This window comes from Microtus pennsylvanicus, chromosome 3 (genome assembly GCF_037038515.1).
Source record: "Microtus pennsylvanicus isolate mMicPen1 chromosome 3, mMicPen1.hap1, whole genome shotgun sequence".
Taxonomy (NCBI): Eukaryota; Metazoa; Chordata; class Mammalia; order Rodentia; family Cricetidae; genus Microtus; species Microtus pennsylvanicus.
This window is the reverse complement of record NC_134581.1, coordinates 2,822,030-2,834,114: the sequence shown is the minus strand read 5'-3', so window position 1 is coordinate 2,834,114 and position 12,085 is coordinate 2,822,030. Positions and strand designations below refer to the sequence as shown.

At 52.2% G+C, this 12,085-nt stretch overlaps 1 protein-coding gene across 14 annotated transcripts in view; it reads left to right on the top strand.

Moving 5' to 3' along the window:
- The window catches only part of Trak1 (trafficking kinesin protein 1), a 179,602-nt gene extending 168,917 nt beyond the window's left edge, over positions 1-10,685 (top strand). For all 14 annotated transcript variants that reach the window (XM_075964124.1, XM_075964120.1, XM_075964125.1 and 11 more), the window contains 2 exons: positions 5,077-5,179; positions 7,913-10,685. In XM_075964124.1, the coding sequence (XP_075820239.1) occupies positions 5,077-5,179; positions 7,913-8,669 (860 nt within the window). In that variant the 3' untranslated portion in view covers positions 8,670-10,685. The remainder of the gene's footprint in view (positions 1-5,076; positions 5,180-7,912) is intronic.
- The last annotated feature ends 1,400 nt before the right edge of the window (positions 10,686-12,085 follow it).

The following is a 12,085-nucleotide window of genomic DNA, read 5'->3' as shown; positions in this document are numbered from 1 at the left end:
TCCCCCTTGAGGAGAATGGGAGACATAGTGTCTAACTCACCCATGCAGGCAGGGATCCTTCCTGGCCTCTCTGGGTCAGCCCCAGAGGGAGGAGGAGCCAGCGACGTGGGATCTGGCCTTGTTGGTAGAAAAAGATCTGGAGAGAGTTTTGCATTTACCCCCTTGACAGTTTTACCGTGTTCTAGAATTGTCCTTTCCTCCAGAAGATACCTCAGACCCACTGAAAAGCTATCCCTGCCCTCTCTACAGGATGTTGTGATTCATCTCCTAATTCATACATATGTTTGTGATGAAACAGACAACAGTTTACTATAGTTAGAATAGAATTGTTAAGTTCACAAGTCAGTTGTATAGAATCAGAAAAAGATCTTATGATTCTTTTCAGTCTCCATAATAGAACCTTCCAGAAAACCTACCGGACTGGGGTGTCATGGACTGGGAGCCAGGGGCCTTCACAGAGCTACAGGACCAGACTAGGGTTGTGTAAAAAAAACATTCAAGAAACAGAGAAAAATGGGAAAAAAAGGGAAACCAGAAGCTAAGAGCTTAGAAGCTTTTGCCAATAAAGTACAATTAATAGTTTTTATCTTGGCAAGGTGGGGTCTTCTGTCATCCCAGCATTCATGTGGCAGAGACAGGAGGATCATGAATTCAAAGGCTAGCCTGTGCTACACAGCTAGACTGTATGTCAAAACAAGTTTTACAGAGTCTCATTTGAAACCAGTGTGACAATGTCCCTGAATGGAGGAGAGCACAGGCGAACAGTGCCATGGCCTTTGTTCTGTTTACACGATTGTCACAGACACTGTTCCATCACACATATCCCTGCTCTGACGTTCGCCTCCTTAGGAACTCTAAAACCATGCTCTCACCTCCTTTTTGGCTCATGAGACAGAACCTCGGGTGGGGCAGCCTTCCCATCCTGAGCAAGACAACGTCATTTCCAGCTGAGCATTCTGCAAAAACAAAGTTAGGTTCATGTTCTTCTGGCTCGATGCAAGCTAGGCAACCGTGCAGCTCTGAAGACAGCAGCTTTTACTTCCAGCAAGTTTGTGTGTGAGTGTGTATGTGGGGGGGGGGATTCTAGAAAGTGCAGGTCCAAATCACGCGGCAGCAGCTTTATAACCACACGGTCAAGTCAGGAAAGTAGGGAGGGGAAAAAAGAAAGTGGGGGGATTCACTATTTCTTTCACCCTGGCTACCTGCTTCCCACAGAGAGAGTATAGAAGGCACTCTGTGCCCTGCAAAAATGGGGTCCCTTTTTCAAGATTCTCAGATATATTTGGAAAAAAAAGTTTTTGACATTTTAGAAGTTTTTTATACGATCTTAACAAACCCATCTTGGGCTGGAGGCGTGGTCTGGTGGATAGAACACTTGTTTAGCATGCACGACGCCCTGGGTTCTGTCCCCAGCACTGTATAAACCAGGGGTCGTGGTACACACCTGTGATCCCAGCACTTGGTAGGTAGAGTCAGAAGAATCAGAAGTTCAAGGTCATTCTAGACAATCTAGTGAGCTCCAGGCAGCCTGGGATACACGAGCCCCTGTCTCAAAACAAAACAAGATACAGCTGAGTGAAGGCCAGAGTTTCCCCTTCTCAAAGGTCTGAAATAGCCTGGGTTTGTAGCACAACAAGACTCTGGTTGCAGCAACAGGTTGCGTGTGCTCATTGGCTTCCAGGGTGTTGTTCAGAGGGGAAAATGGCTACTCCAGTGACCCCAGCTTGCCCTCCCCAGGGGACAGATTAAAGAAAGGGCTGAGCGAAGCCTGTGTCCAAGTGTGGCTGCCCACATGGGCAGAGTCCCAGTCTTCTGGAAGTCCCTGCAGGGCCCCTGGTTCAGCAGAGCATCTGGTTCTCAATACTTTGAGCTGTGGGAGACAACAGCCCTGGGCGGCTTCAGCACTCTGCAGGGCAACAGCCACCCTGGTTTATGTAGCATCTCCCCCGCCCCAACCACTCAACCCTGTGCAGATGCAGGGCTGTATCAGGATGGCCTATCCCAAGTGCCTCCTCTCCAAGCAGAAGCACACAGGTCACATGAGCAAGCAGGAGCAGAGCGAGCTAGCCTCAGCTTACCCTGCCCTCTAACACAGCTGGCCATGGGGGTGTTTGCCTGTGGTACACCCGTCCCCTGTAGTCCCCTGTGGGTCTCTGACAACCAAGTCAATTTTAAACCTTACCAGTTTATTTATTTAAATAACTTTTTTTTCATTTATCTTACATACCAACCAGTTTACCCTTCGTCCTCTCCGCCTGTCCCCCTCCCCACCCGCTCCTCCTCCATCCCCATTCAGAAAGGGACAGGCCTCCCATGGGCTTACACAAAGCATGACACTTACCAGTTCTTGTATCAGCATCAAAACCTGTAGCGAGAGACAACCTAAGCGTAAGGATTAGGATTATTGAATGAAAGGAAAATCCATTTCCGTATAAAATGTGGTCAGGTAACCAGAGTGGGCTATCATCATAGTGAGCACAAAGCCCAAATTAGTACAGGAATCCTCCGCTGGAAGGGCCTAGCTTGCTTAGCTGTTAGCACGGAACCTCGAACAAGAACAACGCCTGCAACCCGCCACCACCACTCAGGCTGTGCTCATCATCCGTCCGTCCCCCATGGCGCTCGAAGCCCCCCAGTCGGGCCGAGACACAAATAAGGATTTCACTGGGAAGTTGGAATAGTCACCCCAAGACAGCCCACCCTTTGTACCCTCAAAAGGGAGCCCGTGAGGTAAAACTGACTTTGAACTTGCGGTTGAGTTGGGCTTTGGTGTGCAGTGTGGTCTTGGCGGCTCCAGTTTTCAGCCCAAGCACTGACTCTGACGAGCCTGTTTCCATGTCTAGTTTGTTCTCTTCCTAGAGCCAAGGATCAGGGCTAATGTTTTGGTCATCTGGGACAAACAGGAGGGCTCCGGAAAGCCCTACGTGGGGAAACTCACTGTCTCTATGTTGTGCCCCAAGGAAGGGAGGCGCAGCTGCGTCCCGGCAGTCCATGGTGACACCGAGAGCCCGAGCACCCGGTCATCCCAGTGGTATTGTGGAGGGGACAAACCTCTGGCTTGGCTCTTCAGATAATCAGTTTTCCTGGCCTCCAGCGCTGTCTGTTGATCCTGGGAGTGGGGACGTGGATTTTTAGCAGCCTTCTCTTACCTCCCAAACCCACGTGGATGTGATGGGCTTTACTCCCGAGGGCTCAGCTCCATCTCTAAAACGTTCTTCTCGGAGACTGCGCCCCTAGCGGTGGGGAGGTGCACATCTGACCCCGTGTGCCAAGGGGGCTGCACGAATGATTTGATCCCGCCTTGCCACCTTCTGTCACTGTGTCTTACCAATCTGTGTGCTCCTTCCCTCCTCTCAGGCCTCCTGTTGTTTTTATTCCTGGACTTTGTCGCTGTCCAAGACTTGTGATTGTTCGGTTGCCTGCTCTCCATAGCTTGGTCCATTTTTGTTGGTGCTCTGTAGCATGTTCTCCATTGCCTGAGCACAGAACCACTGTGCATGTCCAGTGCTAAAGCCATTGTTTCACAAACACCATTTCTTTTTTTCTTTTTCTTTTCTTATTTTTTTTTAAATTTATGTGCATTGGTGTTTTGCCTGCATGACAGGGTCAGGTACCCTGGTACTGGAGCTACAGACAGCTGTGAGCTGCCTTGTGGGTCTGGGAGTTGAACCCAGGGCCTCTGGTAGAGCAACAGTGCTCTTAACCGCTGAGCCGTCTCTCTGGTCCCCACGAAGGCCATTTTCATATCTCATTTGCTGTGTTTCCTTCTGTGCCTCCCACTAAAGCTCTGCCTGAGGTCCTTGTGCTGGCTACCACCCCGGTGTCACTGGGCCCTCATGGACGCAGAGCTGGGTCACGCTGCCAACATTTGCCCTTTCTAACCATCGTCTCGATTTTGTTCTCTGGATTTGTCCCCTTGCCTTCGGTCTGTGTCTCCAACCATTCTCTCCTATATTATTATTATTTTGTTTGCTTCATTTGATTTTGGTTTCTGATTTTCTTTTAAGACGCAGCCAGATTTTTTTTTCCTTTTCAAATCCAAGAGAAAACTTGCCACAAGAAGATTCTAGTAGTTTCTTGGTCTCTGAAGTCTACAGTCTTCCCAGGAGGCCTCTGGGTTGAGCTGCTGCAGGGCTGGCTGGGCAGTGGGGCGGGCGCTCATCTCATGACGCCATCATGCATGTGTTTTGATGCACCCCCCCCCACATACTTGTTTTTTTTCTTCCCCCCGATGTTCAAGTTATGAGTTAGGATGACCTTGACAATCACGATGTCTTTGGTAGACACCTCCCTGTTTCTTTGCTGGCTTCTGGTGCATGATCCTTACACACCCACGATCCTTACACACCCACGATCCTTACACGTCTGTGATTTGCTTTCCTCCGACCTTGGCCGTCAGCTGCCCTAACAACAACGCTTAGAGAAGCCAGAGGCAAACACCTTGTCTCTGATGGGAATCCTAGAGACCTTGGGAGAGAAGCTGCCAGAGTAGGGGGCAGGGATGGGCATGCCAGACCAGAGTGGGTTCTGGCAGTCCCTGTTGTTGTTGTTGGGGCTGCTAAGGCCACCTCCTACCATGACCATCGCAGGTGGACAGTAGTGGAGCCAGCTTCCCTGAGCCCTTTTTTGTGTGAGCAGAAAAGGGAGCTTTGTGAACCTTGCCCTGCTTCCCGGTACCCAGCACCTCTCCTTGCTCCCTCCACCCTCTGGGCAGAGCGCTGGGCACCTCCCTGCACAGCAAACAGTGCTGGAAGAAGGCAGACCCGAGCCCCGAGGTGAAAAACTAGATGTGTCATGAAGGCCCCTTGGCCCTCCCCCTCCCCTGGGAGCTGGATCCACTGCTGGCCCAAGAACTCTGATGAGGAACCCTGTCTGGATTGGGCCGGAAGCTGGCATTCGATGCTCTGCAGACCAGTCCAGAACATCGGTGTCTCGACTTCCTCGCCCAGATCCAGTTCACAAGGTAGCTCATTGCCTCTCCCACCTGTGGAGGGCCGTGCTGGATTTTAACTTTCGTCATGGTTGGTTTGGATGCGAGGAATGTGTTTATTCTCCTTCCTTCCTCTCCCAATCTAGCGCACTACCCTGGGAAGTGCATGTCCCAGACCAACTCCACGTTCACCTTCACCACCTGCCGCATCCTGCATCCCTCAGACGAGCTCACACGGGTCACGCCAAGGTAAGGGATCATAGCTCTGAGGCGGGTGGGAGTGGGGTCTGTCGGGGAATGGACTTTGTCACAAGGTGTGATGATGAAGTCGAGAGGTTCATTTGAAGGCCAGCTCCAAGCCAGGTGTGGTGGCACACGCCTTTAATCCCAGTCTTCAGGAGACAGATCTCTTGTGAGTCTAAGGCCAGTCTGGTCTACGTAATGAGTTCCAGCTCAGACAGAGGTGTTTACTAAGACCCTGTGAAGGAAAAATAGTCAGTTAGAACACAGGGACCTGAGTTCGATCCCCGTCACCTATGTGCTTGTGATCCGAGGTGGGTGGATCCCTGGGGTGCTTGATGAGGTCCTGGCCAGAGAGACGAACTCTGCCTCACTCACAAGGTAGAGGGTGCCTAAGGGACAATACCTGAGGTTGACCTCTGGCCTCTTTATGTACTCCTGTACCCACAAAATCACACCCAGCCAAGTCCAGCAGGCATAAGCGCTTGCAGCTGCCCATTCTGGGTCCCATCTTTCTTTCTGAACCTGTTTGTTCAGATCCAGAGCAGGGGGCCTGGGAAAGCCACTGCCACCATCCTCAGTGTGGATTCTTAGGGCCTTCCTGGCTGAAGCCAACATTCCCGCAGGCCCCGGGGATGAGCCAGCGTGCTTGTTGTCCCAAAGCTTGCCAGTGGAGCGTGGAGTTCTTTCACGGTAGAGTTGCTGAGTTCTGTGAAAGCCTCACCCACTCTGGAACAGACTCCAGGAAGCACTCACCGCAGCCAAACCCTAATGGCCAGCGTGAAAATCTTCTATGGTAGAGTCACATGCCTGTTCTGGCTTGTTTCCCCGGCACACCATCTGGAGAGATGTTGGTCTGTCAGACTTGGTTCCAGCCTCATGGTTCCCTCCCTGCCTTACGGGAGAATGGTTTCCGCAACACAGGAGAGTGACCCCCCCTTTCTGTGTGACACAGTCTGACAAGAGCAGGCACCTTGAGGAGCACCTTAAACTATGATAATTCTCCGCAGGTCTGGTGAGGATGACGACGAAGCAGCCATTTGCCCTGTTGAACTGAGAGGAGATGTAGGGCAGAGAGTCTGAGCCCACGGGCAAGGCAGGGGGTGAGCACACGGCCAACGGAGCCTGCTCCTGCGGGGCCACGCCAAAGGGGCTGTGTGTGCAAGCGTGGTTGCCACTAACCCGGGGACAAAGGCTTCGATGTGTTTCTGTGGTTGTGCCGGGTTAACATGGCCTTGGCCATCATCACTTCTAACCCAGCTGAGTGTTGGTGCTAACGAAGGCCTAACCAAAGGTCTCACCCAATGGGATCCCTGGATTTCTGCTTTATTTCTGTTTCCCTTGCTGCCCCGGGAGATGCTGGCTTCCAGGCCTGACTTTGTTTAGGAGAGGTTATTCTTAAAGTCACAGGATGTCTTCAGTGCAGCTAAGGGACTAGATGTGTATCTCTAGCTGAAGCTATAGGCCTCAGACTGCCCCCAGAAGTCCCATGTGGTCACCCTGGGGACTGGAAAAGCCTCGAAAGTGCAGAGTAAGAGGGGGCTGCCTGCCTGAGTCAGGGAGAAATGCAGTGGAGTAAAAAACCCCAAACCCTTTCTGGGGATGGCTGTGCCAGTAAGCCTTCGAGCTAGAACATCCTCACCTTCTAGCAGCAATCAGCTTTTGCAGAAACCTTCCCTGTGCCTTCTGCAAACCCACCTCCTCAGCCCCAGGAGCTGCTGCGGTCTCTCCAAGTGCCCCCCACTTCCCAGAGTCCCCTGCTGAGCTAGTGTGAGATGACCTGTTCCGTGACTCCCACCCTGTGCCTGTCAACCGTAGGGGAGACCACCCACAGGTGGGGCCTCCTGGGGAGAGGTTGCTGTGTCTAAGTCCTGGGGACTCTTCAGTTGCTCGTGAAGCTGGCCGCTCCAGCTGAAGCCGAGAGCAGGCAGCCACCGACACAGGTGGCATGAGGCAGTGGCAGCAGGTTGTCCTCTGTGTCCCTGAAAGCCAGTCTCCTGCTCCCCTGCGTCCTGGTGGCTCTCCCAGATGGATGGCAGATGCTGTGACCTCAAAGTCTCCAATCCACAGGCCGTGGTGAAGGAGCCTAGCTTCCTGTTGCGGTCATTCAGGTGTCATTACAGAGCCTGGACAGATTGACATGTGAGGTGTGGCTGTGTCTTCTGCCCTTGCCATGCAGCTATATCCCCAGGGGTTTGGGCAACAGGAAACAGGGCTAGAGCAGCAAGGGGTGGAGGATGAGCTGTGTGCTGTGCTGTGCTGCAGTCGTTTCTCCTGTCCAGCAGCGAGCACGCACTCGCGGCTCTGATTTGCATCTCAGGAAGATCAACGCTCGCGGAAAGAACTGTTTGGGGTGCTTTAGTTGTTGAAGGGTCTGTTGCCAGTCCTGACACAGTGGGGCCACTTTACCCATGGAATCAAATCCAGGACAGTCTACTTACTAGCCCAGTGAGACACTGAGTAAGCCCACAGCTAGCCTTGGAGCCGTGTCTTTATCTAAAGAAGAGATAGCGCTGTGCACCTCCAGGGATAAGCAAAGGGGGCAGCTTCCTGTGAACTTGAAGCACAGTCTTGTGTAAGGCTGACCCCTTCCATAAGAAATGAGGAGCAAATGCAGACAGAGCACCTGAGGGCACAGGGGTGCCTTCTCCTACCCCAGACTCCTGCACACACTGCAGGAGGCAGGGCCACTGATCCTTCTACAGACGCCTGTGATGAATGACGAGCCCCTTTCTCTTTCAGCCTTAACTCAGCCCCAGCTCCAGCTTGTAGCAGCACTGGCCACTTGAAATCCACACCAGTGGCCACGCCGTGCACCCCCCGGAGACTGAGCCTGGCCGAGTCCTTCACAAACATCCGTGAGTCCACGACCACCATGAGCACGTCCCTGGGACTGGTGTGGTTGCTGAAGGAACGAGGCATCTCCGCAGCTGTGTACGACCCCCAGAGTTGGGACAGAGCCGGCAGGGGCTCCCTCCTCTACTCCTATACCCCTAGGATGGCTGTGATCCCATCCACCCCGCCAAACTCCCCCATGCAGACACCCGTGGCCTCCCCGCCCTCCGAGTTCAAGTGCACGAGCCCTCCCTACAACTTCCTGGCTTCCAAGCCGGCCAGCTCCATCCTGAGGGACGTGCGGGCGAAGAGACCGGTGAGGAGCAGCGAGAGCCAGACGGACGTGTCTGTCTCCAACCTTAACCTTGTGGACAAAGTCAGGAGGTTCGGGGTGGCCAGAGTGGTGAACTCAGGACGTGCACATATCCCCACCTTGACTGAGGATCAGGCACCTCTCCTCTGTGGAGCCGCAGGGCCAGCACAGGCTCTTGTTCCTGGGGGCCTGGTCCCCGAGGGCCTGCCTCTGGGGTGCCCCAGTGGCATCCGGCGGAATCGCAGCTTCCCCACCATGGTTGGGTCCAGTGTGCAGATGAGAGCCCCCGTGATCCTCACCTCGGGCATCTTGATGGGCGCTAAGCTCCCCAAACAGACCAGCTTGCGGTGAGGCCAGGGGCTGCTGCCCTCCAGGAGACCTGTGATGTCCTCTCTCTGCTCCCCGCCTCCTGTCTCCCACGGAGCACTTGGCACCCTTTCTCCTCTGAGGTCTACTTCTCCTGAGCTAGACAAATCAACCTTGTGCCTCGTGGGGGGTGGAGAGTAGAACTCCATACTGTGTGTACATGGGCCTTGGGGACCTTGCATCTGCGCTCTCCCAATCTGCAGGAAGCGGTAGCCCTACAAGGTTATACACTCACGATGTCACCCGAGCTCACCCAGGGGAAGGTGGCGTCCTTTCTTCTTTACTCTTAAGAAGCACTGAGATTCCCAAGTGTGTTCTTATCCCATGGATAGGAATCTGGTGAATTCTGCATAAGACTGTCGGGTTGCACACCATAGCCGCCACGTGGCGCAGGTCACAATGCATCCACTTCCTGGGTGTCACTGGCCTCCTTGCCCACCTGTGCCAGCCGACAGTGCTGCTCACCATCAGAGAGTTGCTCTTCTGTTTGTAGGTGGTCCAACTTCTTCAAGATCTGCACTATTCTGCTCTGATGGAATGTCCGTTCCAGCTGTCCGGCTCAGAACCTGACCGGAAAAGAATGTATTGACACTCCAACGCGCCATCGGGCACCCCCTCTATGTTCTATGTGACTCATTTTTTCCATTTTTAAAAATTTTATTAGCAGGGAAATCTCAGTACTGACAGTTTCTCTTGGTGGTTCTATGATGCCAAAATGCAAATGGCACACACACTAACTTGCTAATAACATAGCTAATTTCTGGGACCCAGTGTCGCAGCCAGGTTGATGTATGACCAGTTATCACTGTAAACAGGAACAAAGGGACAGGGGACAAGACTGTTAAATCTGTACACAGTGGAGGAAACACCACATCCTGGGTCAAGGTTGGTCAGATTTGATGACTGCTGACCCCTCCCCACTCTGAAGAGGGCTCAGGCAGCATGTTTGAGCTCTGCAGTCACTCAGTGCTTTCTTTTTGTTTGTTTGGTTTTGGTTTTTTTGAGACAGGGTTTCTCTGTGTAGCCTTGGCTGTCCTGAACTCACTCTGTAGACCAGGCTGCCTTGAATTCAGAGATCCTACATCTGCCTCCCGAGTCCGGGATTAAAGGCATACACCACATTTTTTTTTTTTATCTTCTTGTTTGAAAACACGAATAAGTTTCTTCCCCAGACCTCAAGCCCTTTGTCTCCTCATCCCGTTTCTGCCCATAGGAAAAAAAATCAGAGGTGCTTATGAATGGAAGAAGCAAGAGGAATCGAGTGGCCTAGGCCTGTTGCTGTCACCCACTCGGTTATGGACGATTATTTATTATCTGTGTGTGCTGTATGCTATATTTTAATCAGATGCCTCCCCCCTTCCAGCTCCAGCCAGAGAGAAAGAGAGAGAGAGAGTGTGTGTGTGTGTGTGTGTGTGAGAGAGAGAGTGTCTGTGAGAGAGAGATCCCACCCCAGGCATCGTATTTATTTACTTTTATCTGAGTATGACTGTATGTCTGTGTGTCACATGATCACCTGTGACAAGCAATTGTCACATGGACCCTTCCCCCAGCAAAAGATGTGTTCTTGGATGGAGTGAGGGTCGCCTTATATCCACCGAGGATGCTTCGAGAAGGTCCCCAAGCAGCAAGCTTCAGTCCCACTATTTCAGACACGGGAGTGCCGATCGTCACGCTCTGCCCCTGGCTGCTGTGGTGTGCGGTCGCTCCGGTCGCTCCGAGTAGCTGACCTCATTTGAATGTATTGTGAAGCAGGCAGACGAACAAAGGAGGAAGATAACCACGCCTTTGGACGGACCACGTCATGTATGCAGAGGAACCACCCATCGGCACTGGCAACACCAGTGTGAAAACCGGCCCATTAGAGGTTATGATGCTTAGTGTAGTTAATAAACCGGAGATCAACATTAAACAACCACCACCAAACAGTGTGTTGTAATGCATCAAGATCAACAACAAAATTTTATTCGCTAATGAATATCAATAAAACAAGCTCAAAGTCTGGAGACTTGTCTTTCACTTAGCGTGTCTGTGTGTGGAGATGCGTGCCTGAATGTGGTTGCCCTTAGAGGCCAGAAGGGTAGTGGATCCCCTGGAGCTGGAGTCGTGGGTGGTTGTGAGCCCCCTGACACGGGTGCTAGGAACCAAACTCAGGGTCTCTGCAGGAGCAGTGAACGCTCTTCACCTTGGTTAGTAGCTTTTCACTGAGATTAGCCTCTTGAAGAGTTGACGGTGTTTGGCTCCTTGGGGACAGCAAATGAAAGGCATATACTTCACACACTCCCTCCCTCCCATCCTTTCCCGTGGTGCACTTCAGGACTGCCTGCTGCTCCATCATGTACACCTTGTGACACACACATCCTTCCACAAGCCAGCCCCCCACAGTCGGTCAGACTTGATTCTTGTCTTTACCACTAAAGCATAGAATGAACAGAAACCTTCCCTGTAGGTGATTTCCCACACTAGTGTGCACATCACGAAGAGACTCACCAGGTGGGTAGTGTCAAGTTTCCTTGCATGGAGTTCTGCCAAAAGACATAAGAACCAATCGAGATGGAGGAAGTATGAGGAGGAAGGATAAACTAGGGAGGTAAACACTGGGCTGTCACGAGTGTCAGGGACATTGTGGAGAACATTTGGGGTGTGGCATTATGAATGTCAGTTCCCACCATTTGGTAGTGACAACCCTGGGGAAAGCCACTGAACTGTCTTTGGGGTTTTTTACCTTCTGAATCTGTGAGGAGGTACAGTAGGGTTTAGAGCACTTACCAGTGTTGGGCAATGAGCTGGACATTTTTATGTCAACTTGACACAAGCTAAAATTATCTGAAAGGAGGGAACCTTAATTGAGAAAATGGCTCCATTAGATGGGTCTGTAGGGAAACCTGTAGGGCATTTTCTTAATCTGTGATTGATGGGGGAGGCCCAGCCTATGGTAGGCGGTGCCATCCCTGGGCTGGTGGTCCTGGCTTCTATAAGAAAGCAGACTGAGCAAGCCAAGAGGAGCAAGCCAAGAAGCAGTGCCCTCCACAGCTGATGGATCAGCTCCTGCCCCCAGGATCCTGCCCTGTTAGAGTTCCTGTCCTGACTCCCCAAGATCCTGCCCTGTTAGAGTTCCAGTCCTGACTCCCCAGGATCCTGCCCTGTTAGAGTTCCTGTCCTGACTCCCCAGGATCCTGCCCTGTTAGAGTTCCTGTCCTGACTCCCCAGGATCCTGCCCTGTTAGAGTTCCTGTCCTGACTCCCTTCAGTGATGAACAGTGATATGGAAGTGTAAGCCACATAAACTGTTTCCCCAGCTTACTGTGTGGTCACGGTGTTTCATTGTAGCAATAGAAACCCTAACTAAGGCAGCATCTTGGGCGCTGCTGAGAAACGTCCCTGTTCTATTGGAGTTATCTGCCT